General features: G+C 44.2%; 1 protein-coding gene across 1 annotated transcript; it reads left to right on the forward strand.

Annotated features, from left to right (window-relative positions):
* Window positions 1-6,400: 6,400 nt before the first annotated feature.
* On the forward strand, window positions 6,401-13,584 carry LOC136653778 (vomeronasal type-2 receptor 26-like). The gene is made up of 6 exons (XM_066630658.1): window positions 6,401-6,618; window positions 7,101-7,278; window positions 8,733-9,584; window positions 10,492-10,719; window positions 11,786-11,912; window positions 12,674-13,584. The coding sequence occupies exons 1-6, from the start codon at window positions 6,401-6,403 to the stop codon at window positions 13,582-13,584; spliced, it is 2,514 nt and encodes an 837-aa protein (XP_066486755.1).
* The last annotated feature ends 3,213 nt before the right edge of the window (window positions 13,585-16,797 follow it).

Genomic DNA, 16,797 nt, shown 5'->3' on the forward strand with positions numbered 1-16,797 from the left:
CTGCCCCTGAAGACGGTTCGGAAACTGCAATTAGTGCAGAATGCGGCGGCCCGTGTGGTCACTGGAGCTAGGCGGTTTGACTCTGTCAGCCCGCTTCTCTGGGGACTGCATTGGCTGCCCATTCATTTCCGGGCCCAATTTAAAGGTTTTGACCTTTAAAGCCCTATACTGCTCTGGGCCAGGGTATCTCAGAGATCGCCTACTTCCGTACAATCCGGCTCGTCCTCTTAGGTCATCAGAGAAGGCCTTTTTACAAGTGCTGCCACCTAAGGAGGTACGTGGGGCGGTTGCAAGAAATAGGGCCTTCTCAGTAGTGGCACCAACATTATGGAACTCCCTTCCCCTTGACTTGAGAATGGCTCCCTCTCTTGAGACTTTTCGGCGAGGCCTGAAGACATTTTTGTTTAAAAAAGCCTTCTGAGTGCATGGCCTTTTTAAACATCTTTTCTGTATCTTTTATTATTTTTACAGGCCTGATTCCTCTGATTTACTACGTTTTGCTCTTTTTATCTGACTTTTTATCTGACTATGGTTTTTATGGGTATATGTTAATGTGTTTTTAATATGTTTTTATTTGTGGTTAAATTATGTTTTTAAATTGTTTTTAATATGTTGTGAGCCGCCCTGGGTCCCTTTGGGGAGAAGGGCGGGATATAAATAATGTTTATTATTATTATTATTATTATTATTATTATTATTATTATTATTATTATTATTATTATGGATTTTGAAATTGGTTTTGAAAACAAGAAGTGGCTTACGGAGTCTTTGGAACGCCATTCTAAGGTTCTCAGAGGCCTCTGGAGCGGGTTGCCAGGCCAGGAGAGGCTTCCTGAGGTTCCAGTAATGTTCAGTTTGTTTCTGATGAGTAAGATGGTATTATAGCCTAAGGGCACAATCCTAACCAACTTTCCGGCACTGACATAGCTCTGCCAATGTGGCGTGGGGAGGCAGTCAAGGGGGCCTCCTCAAGGTAAGGGCATGCTTGCTACCTTACCTTGGTGGCTGCAGTGTGGTTGGAACGTTGGTTAGGATTGCGCCGTACAAATGGGCTTAATTTTGAATAAAACAAATTACACAACTTTCAAATACCTCAACTACCTCAAATCCATTATGGGCTACAAGACATGATGTGGATGTGCAACCTCCTGATTTTAGAAATGGGCTATGTCAGAATGCCAGATGCAAGGGAGGGCACCAGGATGCAGGTCTCTTGTTATCTGGTGTGCTCCCCGGGGCATTTGGTGGGCCGCTGTGAGATACAGGAAGCTGGACTAGATGGGCCTATGGGCTGATCCAGTGGGGCTGTTCTTATGTTCTTATGGGTCTTCTGGAATGGCTCCTGTTTTGAGCCAAAACTGCACAAGGGTGGAAGGGAGGGCCCACATCATGACTCATTGTGCTTGGGCTTGTGACCCACCAGTGGGTCACAACCCAGGTCTTTGGAAACTCTGTCCTGTCCCCAAGATGCATAGACACAAAGTGTCTTTCTTTTTTGTGCTCTTCTTTGCCATCTCTTCTGTGTCTTGCTATCCCAAAGGAGTCTTCTGATGATTTCTACGGAAGAGCAATAAAAATATACATGTTTTCTTTGGAATCTACAGCTCTGAGGAGGCAATTGTCTTCCCCGTAATTATCAAATTAAGTCTGATCACATCTTTTTCTTCCCCAAGTCCATGAAGAGATGCAGGTGCCATGAGTTAAAAGGGAACCTGAGGCTTTATTAATTAAGATATTAATATCTAATAAGATGCTGAGGTACGAGACAGTCAGAGTGATTAGACAGGCTGTGTGATCACGAGAGCTCTGTGCTGGGAGTACTCAACTGGGACTGTTCAATTGAGGGACACGCACATGCCGATGTGCAAGCAGGTCAATTGGTGCCTCGGAAGAAGATCTTTATGCAAGACTCTGCTATTCAAGGTGTTGCTATTAGCACTGGGATCTGTGCCTGGGATTTTTTCATTGCAATACAATGTGTTGTTACACAATGATTGTATAATACACTATCAGACACATAGAGGTGATGATCCCACAGCTGAAATTCCTCAGGTTAAAAAAAGGCAGGAATGTGGCACAAAACATTACTTCATTAAGGACACAATCCTATGCAGGTCTTCTCAGAAGTAAGTCCTATTGTGTTCAATGGTCTTACTCCCAGGAAAGTGTGGATAGGATTGCAGCCTTTGAGCAGAATCCTATGCATATCTACTCAGAAGTAAATCTCATTATAGTCAATGGGTCTTATTCCCAGGAAAGTGGAAGTAGGATTGCAGCCTTAGGTCATAATCCTATGCAGGTCTACTCAGAAGTAAGTCCTATTATGCTCAGTGAGGCTTTCTTCTAGCACCTGTGCAGTCACAATGCAGCCCTGAGGTAAGGGAACAAATGTTCCGTGCCCCCCCCACCACAGGATGCAGTGCATGCCCTATTGGTACAGCTGCACTGGCACTGGAAATTGGATAGGATTGGGTCCTAAGTCCTCTTAACTGTAACTTTCCAGCACCAAGTCCTGGAGGTCTCCTTGTGACAAGGGAATGTTTGTTCCCTTACCTCAGGACTGCAATGTGGCTGCATTGGCTCTGGAAAGTTGGATAGCCCTTAGGCTGCAATCCTATTCACACCTGGGAAGCAAGCCCAATTGACTATCTAATGTGATTTACTCCTGTGTAGGCTGCATAGGATTGGGCTGCTGTTTCCAGGTAAGTGTGCTGAGGATGGTACAGTTAGTATTGCTCCTTCTCTAGCAGAAAAAGTTCCTTTAGGTTATTCTCCCTCTCCCCATGCAAGTGAAGTGGCAGGCTGACTAGAAATTGAAGATTTTTTGAACAAGTTTGCAAATTGGGTTTAGGTCTTATCACCTAATGAAGAAGAACTGGAGAAGCACTGGCAAGAACTTGTGATCAGGGTGAACCTCAAAACCTAGAGGTCCCTCCCTTATCTTGAGCTCTCACTCTGCCACCTTCCTCTAAGCATCCTCTTTGCTTTATTTCAATCATAGTTTGTTCATCCTGTTTATTTCAAAAATGTTGGAGTACATTTTTCAAAGAGGAGTTCAAAAAGAGGCCGGGGTAGAATCCAGGTTGCTGCCCTCCACTACAGTTTGCACCCCATCTCTCCTTGCCCACCAGCTTTTCTAAGCAGTAGGGTGGACAATGTGGTGACTTTTTTGTCCTTCCACCAGAGATGCTGGAGGTGGGCTGCTGCCGTCCCAATACTCACTCTCAGTGAGCCAGAGTAAGCAGATGAGCAGATATGAGGTGAAGCAAGCAGTTCACTTCACCTTATTGTTAGGCTGGCCTTGATGATGGCATCCCCCCCCACCTCTCATATATTGGTTGTTTTCAGTTCTTAGACTGAATGACCCCTAACAACCCACCAAAGGACAAGAAGCATCTGAGAACATCTGAACATGTATCAGTAAAAGAGGCGGTTTGTAAAAGGAAACAAGAACAAGAGAATGAACCACAAACTAAGAAACTACTTGTGAGAACAGCCCCCAAACTTCTACAGAAAACTGGCAATTTCCTCAAAGCTTAATTTTCTCAATTGCATCGGTATGTAAATACTGCTTGTGTAATTGAATACTGTTGGTAGTGTTTGGCCATGTAAACAATCCAGTAGTAATTATTATTGCTGACTTTCCAGTTACATACTAAGAGAGTACAGACAGTGAGAGTGAGGGGGGAGAGACTACCAGTATGGGTAATTTCTTTATGCATATGTGAATTGTTTTGTGAGCTATTTTTTTGGTTGAAAAGCATTAAAGTATATAAAAATTATTCTTAATAAATTCCCCTTTCATAATTATTGTAACTGCCTGTGCTTAAGTGCACTTGTGTGCATGCACTCTGTGCAACTCAGGTCATTTACTCATGTCAGAACCAATGGCTATTGATTTTTGCTAAAGATTAGAGACACAAATATCAATTCACATCACATGCACATTATTAATTTGAGGGAATAATGTACAGTAATAGGGAGGAGAAATAAAAGAAATCACTGTTCTGAATGGTTAAATTAAATGCTTAAAATAACAGTAACAGAGGCCCAGCGGAAGTGATTACCGCAAAGGAAGAAGGGCTTGACTAAGTCCAGGAGGGTTCCCACATGGCTGACCAGCCAAGTTAGAGAGGCCATAAAGGGCAAGGAAGCTTCCTTCCATAAATGGAAGTCTTGCCCCAATGAGAAGAATCAAAAGGAACATAAACTGTGACAAAAGAAATGTAAGAAGGTGATACGGGAGGCCAAGAGAGACTATGAGGAACACATGGCCGGCAACATTAAGGGTAATAATAAAAGCTTCTTCAAATATGTTAGAAGCAGGAAACCCATCAGAGAAGTGGTTGGCCCTCTGGATGAAGAGGGAGGGAAAGGGGAGATAAGAGGAGACTTAGAGATGGCAGAAAAATTAAATGAGTTCTCTGCATCTGTCTTCACGGCAGAAGACCTTGGGCAGATACCGCTGCCCGAACAGCTCCTCCTGACCAAGGAATGAAGTCAGATAGAGGTTAAAAGAGAAGATGTTTCAGACCTAATTAATAAGTTAAAGATCAATAAGCCATCTGGCACTGATCTTTTGGTATATTTAAAATGGTCATTAGGACATAGAACCTGTTGTCAATTTTTTTGAATCTGACCAATGCTCTGTGCTCCATTGGAACTTGTTACCCTGAATTCAGTGGGAGCCTGCATGCGGAGGCTGGGGGGAGGGGGAGGCAAAGGCATTTCTGGGTGGAGGAGTGTGGGGGCAGAACAGGGTGTGACCAGCAGAGGCCTCCTCTACCAAATTCTAACCCTGTGTCGGCTTGGAAGGTCAACACAGGGCTTTTCAAGTCTGCACCAGCAAAATAGCAATGCTTACTTCTCAATCTGGGGTATCAAACAGAAGGCCTGTGGTTCAAATGCGGCCCATTGAAGCAATTTATCCAGCTCCCATTATAATTGGGCTCTCCCAGTGTGACAAATGGGTTCTCTCTTATCTTGGAAATATGGACATGATTTGAGAATTTTCCTTTCGATCATTTGCAGCTAATGAGTTTCTATGTGAGAACACAGTGCTTATTTCTGGCCATCATCTGCTTAATGATGTCACTGCCTGCTTAATGATGACATTTCGGCCCTCAGCAGTCACCATGAATGCCAACTTCAGCCCTCTGTACGAAACAAGTTTGACACCCTCTTCTAATTGGACATTCTTGGTCTCTTAACCAGTATGCTATATTCACTTGAGTGACAGGACCATTGTGTCCTCGACCGGATAACCGTGTGCTGGTTCAAGGTGTTCCAGTATTGGACATTTGTGTCCTAACATACGTGTATTTATATTAGACATACTTTTTAAATTTAAAAAAGCAAAGGTAGGAGTGAGGGTTAGGGCTGGAATAAGAGGCTTAGGATATATGGGGTTTGTTATCCAGTTATCATTTGTTTGTTACCCATTTATGCAAATGTAAAAAATTAGGACACAAAAAATAGACTTGAATGTCCAGGAATCAGTGGCATCATTAGGGGGTGCAGGGGGCGCAAGCCGCACTGGGTGACAGCACACAGGGGGGTGACACCACACATGGGGGTGACACCACTACTAGCCAAAAATTTTAAAATCTTGGTATTTTTGAATAATACCATCATCTTATATATCATTAGATGCGTAATTTCATTTGTGATGCAATGAAACAACCGGTGTTGAAATATTTCTATTCTATCAAAAGTTTTACCCCAAAAAACAGAGGGGTGGGGCAATGGTACATCACCACGCCCACTGCCTAAGGCATTGCCCCACCCTTTGCATGGGAGAGGTCCATCGTGGGTGTGATGTGCTGCTCTCCCACACCAGGTGATGCAAACCCTTGTGACGCCATTGCCTGGGATGCCAAGAACTGGGATGCATTTGGCCAGGAGATAATCATCCAGTATGCATCTGTCCTACTACCACCTACTTTTCTTCACAAGTAGGAAAAACTGCTTTTCAAAGTCTTGCAGAAATGTCTTGCTACGGTCTCATAAACATATTTTCTTCCACAATATCAAGACAACCTATAATTCTGAGGAGGCGATAATGTCCCTTGTGGTTATCAAATTACCCGTGATTAAATCTTGTGTTTTTGCCCCCTCTGCAAATTTCCAAGGGACATCTAGTGGCTACTTGTAAAACTACAGGCTTCAACTACAGGATGTTATTAATACCCATGGTGCAGGTCAGACATGGTGCAGAATCACACTGGATTCTGTTGGTCTATTTCCTAATTGTTTACACTGTGCCATCTGCACTTTTATTCTGGGGAGCGAGTGGCCATTTATGTGCGCTGTGCTATTCAAGGATGCACAAATGAAAAGGGGGGGCAGAGGAATTATTGACATGTCTTAGATGTTGCAGGGCTGATTTTTTCCCTGCAAGATGATTGTATTCTTGGTGTCAGTGTTTGTGATGCTGCCACAGATTGTGTGTGAGGTTCCTATTGCAAAGTGTGCCATCGGTAACCCTCTTGCTATTCTCCACAAGTATTTCCAGGCAGGAGACCTCATCGTTGCTGGCATTCTTTCCCAGATCTACATATTTTCAGATGAGATCACTTTCGTGAAACATCCATCACAGGAACTCTTTGATGAACACATGTAAGGGGTCTGCGTGTGCATTAATTGTATCCTACAAATGTGATGGTAATATCTTCAGGCAAACCGGTTGTAGTTTGGATCTAGTTTCAGAAGGTAGAGAATATTTGGAGATGAACCTTGACGTCAATTGATTTTCACTCTGTCACTGTTGCTGCAGAGTGACAGAATGTATATTTACCATTTTCTTTTTTGAAAGACGGCCTGTCCCTAGTTTTGGAATAACAATCATGATGATTATCCTCCCTTTTTTTCTTAGACAGTTGGCATCATATGGGTGAAAGGCTTTAACTCTGAATCACGAAACCCCTGTACGGTGAAAAAACAAATGCTGTGATCTTATTTACGTACGCTTGTCATGCTCATTGCAGGTTCCTGACTCAGAATTATCAGCACATTCTGGCCTTGGAATTTGCAGTCAAGGAGATCAATGCAAATCCCTTGATTTTACCCAATGCCACTCTGGGCTTCCACCTCTATAACAGCCACTTCATTGAAAGCGGGATCTATCTTGCCTCGGTAGAACTTCTCTTTGGGTGGGGCAGAATTGTGCCTAACTACAAGTGTGGCAGGAAAAGCATTCCAGCGGCTGTCATTGGGGGACCTACCTCTATAGTTCCCTTACATATGGCCGCCATTCTGTGCATCTACAAAATTCCACAGGTAAGATGTGGAAGTTAGCAAAGCAGATGAAAGTGAGATGAATAAAAGGTTTTTTTTATAGCTATGTCACTGGGAAAACTTTGGGTCAGGTGCACTATAAGTAAAGTTCCAAGAGAGACGGTCTGTCTAATGCACCTTCCGACAAATATGCTGCCCTCCATTCCTCGGTGTGAATTTGATTCTTGTCTGTTTAGATACAAAGGAGCAGCAGAACTGGAAGCGCAGCCTAGGAAAGGAATTGGAGAGTGTAGATATGTACCATGTCCTTCCAACAACCATCTAGGTGTCCAACAAACTTTGGCAGTCTAACATTCTTCTAGTATTCTATTGCATGTTGCTAATCCACAGTGTACAGTCTTTGCATCAAAATGCCTTCTGAAATTCTGCCTTTATATTTCCATCATATTGATCCAAACAAGTATTATTGTGACTCCTTCTTCTATATCGGCAATTGTCGACCTTTTTCATCTCCTGGCACACTGGCAAGGTGCTAAAATTGTTTAGCATCTGTTTTTGGCCCATTGACAAGGCACAGCATTCTGTTGGTGATGGGCTCACATTTCCCAATGACCCTACTAATAAATGACCATCTCCCAAAGTCCCGTGGCACGCCTGTGGACCCCTCATTGCGCACCAATGTGCCATGGCACAGTGGTTGAAAATCATTGTTTTATATATATAAAAAAAGACTGACTGAATTTTAAATTGAAAATTGATTGGATCTCAGTGGCCATATGCATGCCCTGAAACCATTTGGCAAGTATATCAGTATAAACCAAAACGTATGTGTAGAGTTTCATCTCCTGGCACACTGGCAAGTTGCTAAAATGGTTTAGCATCAGATTTTTGCCCATTGACAAGGCATTCTGTTTATTTATTTATTTATTTATTTATTTATTTATTTATTTATTTATTTATATACCGCTTTTCAACTAAAAGTTTACAAAGCGGTTTACAGAGAAAAATCAAATAACTAAATGGCTCCCTGTCCCAAAAGGGCTCACAATCTAAAAAGATGCAAATGAATACCAGCAGACAGCCACTAGAACAGACAGTGCTGGGGTGAGGTGGGCCAGTTACTCTCCCCCTGCTAAAAAAAGGAGCACTCACTTGAAAAAGTGCCTCTTACCCAATTAGCAGGAGTAAATTCTGTTGGTGATGGGCTTACATTTCCTAATGACCCTACTAATAAATAACCATCTCCCAAAGTCCCGTGGCACGCCTGTGGACCCCTCATGGCGCACCAATGTGCCATGGCACAGTGGATGAAAATCACTATTTTATATATATATATAAAAGACTGACTGAATTGCAAATTGAAACTTGATTGGATCTCGGTGGACAAATGCTTGCCCTGAAACCATTTTGCAAGTATATCAGTATAAATAAAAACCTATGCGTAGAGTTTATTTTGAAACTATGTCTTCACATCCCCCGTTTCAAATGATCTTTAGTTTCTGTATGGCTGTCCTCCGGTGATGAACGACAACACTCAAGTTTTCTTCCATCAGATGTTCCCTGCTGAAGCCCATCAATACAGAGGGATTCTCCAGTTACTGTTACATTTTGCATGGACATGGATTGGAGTGGTTTCTCATAATGAAGATAATACGGAGGTATTTATAGACAATGTGCTTGCCATGTTTAAACGGAGAGGCATCTGCTTTGACTTCATAGCACGATTTCCACTCATATCATCATCTATTACCAAAATGGAGAGCGACAGTTTCCAAACAATCAACATCATTCAGAGAAGCACTGCCAATGTTGTGCTTGTGTATGGAGAAATTCAGACCACAATGATCTTGAGGATGCTGAACCACTTTGCAGATTTTGAGGGTATAGCAGCAAATATCAAGGGTAAAGTCTGGCTTATGACAGCCCAGATGGACTTCACATCATTTTCCTTCCTAAGGCACTGGGACATTGATTTCCTCCACGGCGCTCTGTCTTTTGCCATTCACTCTGAAGAGCTACTTGGATTCCAGAAATTTATTCAGCTCAGAAATCCTGCCTCCCAAAAAGAAGATGGCTTTTTCAGGGAATTCTGGGAAAAGGCATTTGATTGTTCATTCCCCAGCTCTGTCGCAAATCAGGTGGGCAGAGATAACTGCACTGGAGAGGAGAAGCTGGAGACTCTTCCTGGGTCTGTGTTTGAAACCAGCATGACTAGCCACAGCTACAGTGTCTACAATGCTGTCTATGCTGTGGCACATGCTTTGCATTCCATGTATTCATCAAAATTCAAAAACAGAGCAATGCCATATGGATGGAGAGAGAAGATCCGAAATCATCCACCATGGCAGGTAATGGTGCACAAAAGATTAGTGGATGGGGATATCTCCCACAAGAAAAGGTCCACTGTGTTTGGGGCTATTCAGTCTAGACAGAAGGTGCCTGGGGGAGGGGGCATAATTGAGACATGTGATATTATGCATGGGTTGGAGAGAGTGGATAGAGGGAAGTTCTTGACCATCTCACGCAACTCCAGTACTGGATGGCTGAATGCGAGAGTGGGTTGAATTCTAGAATCCCCTCCTTTTCAAGAGCCACATAGCCATAATGAGGACTAATTCACCCAGTTTTCTCTCCTACTCATGTCTGCATCTTGTTATCCCCCTTCACCTTCCGTCAGCACAGGGGCAGGATGCAGGGGAGATGGAAGAAAATAGAATAAGGCAGTAGTTCTCAAACTGTGGGTCCTGGACCCACCAGTGGGTCATGACCTACTTTTTGGTGGTTCATTAAATCCACAGGGCAGATTACATTCAGTTTATCAAGGGCTGGACAAGCTGCTGCTGGAGGGGGAGCCTCTAAAATGTTTGAGAACCACTGGACCAAGGGATGGAATCAGATGGGAGGGATGAATGAATCCATCATTCCTCAGTTCAGCATGTGTTTTACAGAGACAGAAACTGATTCCAAGTGGATATCCAGAATTTCTTGGAAAAGAAGATAGTTCTGCCAAATAGGCACACTCCTTCATTTATTAACCCATGCACAAGGCAGCATTTGCTTTGCTTTTCAGGTTCATGTTAGTTTTCTTGTAAACCTGCTAGTAAGGGGTTGTCCTGATTGTCTCTGCTCTGTCTCTTTCTGGAATTAGATTTTGTTCTTCTGAAATGTGTCGATTGTCAAAGATCAGCACACTGTTATGTATTAGTATGTCTTGTGCCTCCTTTGAAATTCTTCTTCTGTTGTGGTTCCTTGTAGCTCCACCACTATTTGAGAAACATCGCCTTTAACACCACTACTGGGAAAAGGATTTCCTTTGATGAAAATGGGGAATTAATAGCTGGATATGATCTTATCAACTGGGTCACATTCCCAAACATGTCTTTTCTGAGAGTCAAAGTTGGAAAAGTAGACCCAGTGACTTCCACAGACAAGGGGCTCACTGTTCATGAGGATGCCATTGTTTGGCCCAGCAGGTTTAACCAGGTGGGGTATTTGAACTTTTCAAGTGTATCTTATAGATTCCTCAGTGTTGACTGCTACCCAGTCACCATTGGTGCCCATTCACCATTATAGCCGCTGAGGCTTGAGCAGCTGCTATAGTGAAATTTTTTTTAACGTAGTTCCTGATGCTAAAAAGTTTGGAAACCACTGCTTGAGAACAATGCTTTATGATTAGTTGGGTCAATACCACAGGACTTCTTGAAGATAAAAGGGTGGCTGCCAAAAGCAGCCTCTGAGAAGAGCTTACCAATTTTGCTCCATCATCAATATGAATCAATATACATGTTTTCAGTGTGGAAACCTGCAAATGAGACTATGGGTGCAATAATGAAAGTGCGCTGGGATGTCACACGTCCCTTGTGTTTGCCCAGCAGTGTCACAAAAGTGTCGTAAAGCACCTTCATGCGACAGGGAGAGTAATCATATCCTCATTCCTGGGCAGTCTGTAGCAGTTCCGGGCTGCTAGGATCAGTGGCAGAGATTTGAGTAGCCCCATTAGGGCTGCTGCCACCATTTACCTGGGGTGAGGGAAAACAATTCCCCTTACCCCAGACTGAGCCGCTTTCAGTCCTAACCCTACCTTGGATGTGGGGCAGGCCTGCCGGCCTACCTGGTCCAGGGCAGGTTAGGATTGGTCTGTAGGAAACTGAAGGGGCATTTTGGGTTAGCCTTGCTTTAGGATGCCAAGTCTATTATAACAGGAGCAGGAGCTGTAAAGTGATCAATTTAGCAACTGACCAAAAAAAGTGCCAGGGTGGAAAAGAAAAGCAAATTGTAATGCATTTGTAACAAGCATGAAGGAGCAGAAGCAAACTGGAACCACTTGATTGCTGGTTTTGCAGGTAGAGCTGATACTCATGCCCAGCCCATTCTTGAGACAGCAAAGTCCTCCTGGCTCCCCACCACACAGTAAGGCAGGACTGGTGGGGTGCACCAGTAGTGATTGTGGGGAAGCAGAGCCAGTAGCAGACCATCTTCTTTGAGAGATGTTTATTCCCAAAACACATCTCATGATGCTGAAATATTCCCCACTCCCATTTCCCAGCAGGTACTGCCCCTTTCAGTTTGTAATGACAATTGTCATTCAGGTTTCTTCAGGAGAAAGAAGGAAGGGGAGCCTTTTTGCTGCTACGACTGCCTCCCGTGTCCAGAAGGGAAGATTTCAACCCAAGACAGTAAGATATGTCATGTCAACATCAACATATGTATAGGCAGCATCTCTGTATCAGATTGTCCAAATCAGTAGAGTAGCTAGAGGGGGTGCAAAGCACAAAGTTTTGCAGGCAGCCTCACCGTGCCATGCCAGAGACCAGACCCCCTCCTTTCCGGAGCCGTTCTGGGCTGCTAGAGCAAAACTGAAGCATATAGAAAGGCTCCAAAGGGGAGGGGGCAGCTTGCACTTCACGGTGAGGCTCTCTGCAAAACTTAGTGTTTTGCACCTCTTCTAGCTACACTGCTGGAACAGATAAAAATGGCTCAAATTAGAAAGTGTTGTTAACTGGTTGTCACGTCTGCTGTCCAATAAGACCATGAAGCACACTGTACCTGCTGAATTTACTCTTTTTACTGTAACACGCAGTGTGTATTTACTCTTTTACTACACTTGATAAATCAACCGTCCATCAGTCAATATTTTCTGTATTGCTCAATCAATCAACAATAATTTACAATGGACATTGGTGCTGTTACATAAATAATAACCCACAATGTGGAGGTAGTGTTAACTTCAAATATTGCCATCCATGGTTAACTGGAATCAACCAGATCACATCCCACTAAATTGGGGGGAGGAATTGACCCCCATCCCAACGGCAAAAAAATCCTTTCAGTTTCCAATCAGCAGCTTTTATTCCAGATTCTGTATTATGAATGCTTAGTTACAGCAGTGAATTGTGTATGGGGCTGTCATATACTGAAACCAGATCTTGTTTTCCAGACACTGATAGTTGCTTTGAGTGTCCAGAAGATCAGTATTCAAACCCTGGCCAGGATTCCTGCGCTCCAAAAATCATCAGCTTCTTGTCTTATGGGGATCCTTTGGGAATTGGCTTGGCCACTTCAGCAATTTTCTTTTCTTTCATCACAGCTTCTGTGATGGGCATCTTTATGAAGAACAAAGACACTCCCATTGTCAAAGCCAACAACCGGAACCTCACCTACGCTCTCCTCATCTCTCTCTTGCTCTCCTTCCTTTGTGTTTTGATCTTCATGGGACAGCCTGGGAAGACAGCATGTCTCCTTCGACAAACTGGTTTTAGCATCATCTTCACAGTGGCTGTTTCCTGTATATTGGCCAAGACCACCATTGTCATTTTAGCTTTCATGGCTACCAAGCCAGGCTCGAGGGTGAGGAAATGGGTGGGGAATCAACTGGCCAGCTCAGTGGTTCTTTCCTGCTCCCTTTTTCAAGCCACACTTTGTACTGTGTGGCTCTCAACATCCCCTCCATTCCCAGATGCTGACATGCACTCAATCACTAAAGAAATTGTACTGCAATGTAATGAAGGTTCAGCTCTCATGTTTTACTGTGTCTTGGGCTTTATGGGCTTCCTGGCCATTGTCAGCTTCACTGTGGCTTTCCTAGCCAGGAAGTTACCAGATACTTTCAATGAAGCCAAGTTCATCACCTTCAGCATGTTGGTCTTTTGCAGTGTTTGGTTGTCCTTTGTGCCAACGTACCTGAGCACCAAGGGGAAGTACGTGGTGGCTGTGGAGATCTTCTCCATCTTAGCTTCTGGGGCTGGTTTACTATTTTGTATCTTTTCCCCAAAATGCTTCATTATAGTGCTGAGGCCTGAATTGAATGAAAGAGGGCAACTGATAAGAAGAAAGGAATATAATATCTAAAATATGTGGACACAATCTAGTTCCAGTTAACTGTTTCTTACCAAAAGTTACTCCAATGTACTTAGTGGTGCAGTGTTGTAACCTTGATGGTACCAATAAATGCCCAACAGGGGATGTAGACCTCATTTCTGCAGTTCCTCCCATGCAGTGAGTTAGAACAGCATTTCACAAACTCTGAGTCCATGTGCCACATGTGGGTCACAACTCCGTGCTGGTTTACAGGGTTGTGTTTTTGCTCCCAAATGCTACATTATCCTAATGAGGCCTGAGCTGAACATGATAAAGCAGTTCATGAGAAGAGTGAAGTAATTAATTCCAAACACCATTAACTCTGTCCCTGTGCGATTTTACAGTGGTAGTATGCCAGGTAAAAGGCCTGTTATTCACCACCAAATCCTCATTAAATATTTCTGCATCAATGTTCTTGATGTGTTGATGCATTAGTTTCCTAATTCTCACGAATGGGAAAATCCAGCACAAAGTAACTCAAGTCAAGTCACAAGTCTCCATCCCCCTGTTACTTGACTCAAAAATGGGCACTTTCTGAGACGCCAAGTCACCCTTTTGCAATTTTAAAGTCGAGCCACCCCCTTTAAAAACCCAGCCATGGGGAAAAAATGGGGCTGATGTCAGGATGTGTGTGTTGGAGTTCTCTTTAAACACTTCCCTGCTGCTCCATCTCATCCGTAAACAGGGCAGGAGGGGGTGGGAAGGACTGCGAGAGAGCAGGGACAGAAGAGGCAAGACAGAAGAGGGTCATGTGCAGCAGCTGGGCGGTTTACCAGGACGACCTGATCCTTTGCAGCTCTTCTCCAAAGCAGGCCCACTGAAGCTGGTCATTCAATGAGGGTTCCTCTCCCCCACCAGCCATGCAGTGGAAAACATGATCACTATGAACTGCCTCTCCTCCCCCCCCCCCCGCTTCCCTGCCTCCTCCCTGGGTTTTGCCAGACAATCATAAGGCAAGAACCCCCTTTGGCTCTCCCTCCTGCCATTCCTCAGCCAAAGAAAATATCAAACCTCCCATCCTTTGTCCAATGATCATCGAGTCTTTCCTTCCTTCCTAATCAGAGATGGGCAAAAGAGCTCGCTCCCGCCTCCCCCCTCCTGCTCAGATGCTAAAGCAAACATTAACCCTTATCTGCCTCCCGGCTGGAACTCCCTGCTGCTCACGGTCAGAATGCTGGCACCACAAGGTTCTTCATGGCACGACAACAGAAAGCAAGCACACCCAGGCACAGGCAGACTGCAGTCAGCATGCGTGGGGACAAGTGCCAGGTCAGGGAGCCCTTGACTCAAGTATTTTTCTGAGTCTTCCATGTGCAACTTGAGTTTCAATGACTTTGAATCCAATTCATTCAAATGCAGAGACACCACCTTATCATTCCATCACAATCCCTCAATCCTTTGCCAACTAAATTTAATAGTGCAATCAATGTATTCAAAAAGAGTCTAGTTATTTACCAATTAATCTTTGCTAACATCCTTTTTGCTGCTAATTTATTGATTTCCAGCCTCATTCTCTATCTGTTCCTAAGTTGGTTTGACTTGACATAAACAACATATAGGATGATTCAAACCAGTGCATTTGACAGATGACGCAGGTCAACACACATTTTGCTTCCTTAAACGTTACACCAATTCCTGCGTATATTTAGGGTGCTGATTCCAAACATGGCATCCGTTTTGCCCTATCACCTCTATTTTTGGAGACATGGCACAGCCTCTTTAGTGAATGGTTCGAGCAGCTTCCTCATGAGGAAGCCTACACCATGGCTTCCTCATGAGGAAGCTGCTTGAACCATTCACTAATGAGGCTATACTATATCTCCAAAACTAGACAGGATAGGGCAAAGGGTGCCATTTTTGGGATCGGCACCCCAAATTCCTATCAAAGCACCATAAAATTTGGAAAAAACTTTCTGACCCTCAATTTTGTAGGCCTGTGTAATTTTTTGATACCTCTTCTCTGTTTTTAGCAGCCCTCCTCTATTTGGGGTTTTGGAGAAAGGAGGAATCCACTAACACTTGTAGCTAATCTCCATGGTGTGCTAGGGATCTTTGGGGCAAGTTGGCAAGCAGAGGACCGGGCTAGAGGAGGGGGGTCTGGCTGGGCTGCAGAAAGGTTGGGGGCAAGTGGGGGTGCGGAGTGGCAAGCAAGAGCCTTGCCCAAATGGTTCCTTCTCGGGGCCCAGTGGGTTGTGGCAACCATGTTCACCCTATGCGTCCTCTTACCCTTGGCATGCTGCCCGTGCCGACCCCTTCCTGCTCCTACTGGCTCCCTTTGCAGTGCACCAGAGGGCAGATCGGCAAAGCAGTGCTCCCAGCATGTTCCTCACTCCCAGTTGCTTCCCTATGGAATAGAATACACAGGACTTCCCATGTCCTTCAGTGAAGTTCTTCAATGGAAATGGACCAACAGGCAGCAACGTGGACACCTCTATGTATTTCACTGTGTGCTGCATGGATAAAATGGATCATAGCAGCCAGCATGTCTGACACTGGTGTGGCTGGAGCAGAAGCAATGCTGGTGCTTCTTTATCATGCTCCTGTATCTGGTACCTGGAGCGGACTGCACCTCCCACCCCTTATTGCTATGCCACTGAGTCAAACCATCTCGCTTGCTCACAATTATTTTTGACTATTTTTTACTTACCTCCTTTTAGGCTGCCCAGTTTTCCCACTCTCTTATGGTTCTCCATGGACCAAGCAAGACATTTTGCTGACACAGGTCGGAGGAGAGGCAGGAGCTGTTCTGGGATGGGAAAAATGGGATAGGATCCTGGAGCAAGTCACTGCCACCAAGAGCCACCTCCCCCCTAAATTGCCCACCAACTTTGTGGCAGCAGCTCCAGCTGGGCCAAGCTGCAGCGCAACCTTTGCACCATTGCTGGGCTTTTGCTACAGCACTAAACTCATCTCGCTGTCCTAAAAGGTCCATAGGATTGGAAGATAAGGCACTTGAAGCAGTTTGTAATATTAAAACTACTTGTCAGTGAAGATTTAAAAAACAGTGTTATCTCAGGAACTTGATGGTTTCTAAAGAAATGCTGGTGTTCCATGGTCCAGGCTTCTCCTTCCCTACTTTTAGGTCAGACAGATCGTACATCTTGAACTCATGCTTACTACAACTTCAGCAGACTGTTTGTGTTGTCTGTAAAGCACATTCCACCATGAAATGCTAATTCCTGCAGTGGCCCAACAGTTTAGAAT

This window comes from Tiliqua scincoides, chromosome 5 (assembly GCF_035046505.1).
Source record: "Tiliqua scincoides isolate rTilSci1 chromosome 5, rTilSci1.hap2, whole genome shotgun sequence".
Taxonomy (NCBI): domain Eukaryota; kingdom Metazoa; phylum Chordata; class Lepidosauria; order Squamata; family Scincidae; genus Tiliqua; species Tiliqua scincoides.

Coding starts and splice junctions, on each gene's coding strand:
- LOC136653778 (XM_066630658.1), top strand. CDS start 6,401: ATGATTGTATTCTTGGTGTCAGTGTTTGTGATGCTGCCACAGATTGTG. Junction 7,279..8,732: donor GCATCTACAAAATTCCACAG/GTAAGATGTGGA, acceptor AATGATCTTTAG/TTTCTGTATGGCTGTCCTCC. Junction 11,913..12,673: donor GAAGATTTCAACCCAAGACA/GTAAGATATGTC, acceptor CTTGTTTTCCAG/ACACTGATAGTTGCTTTGAG.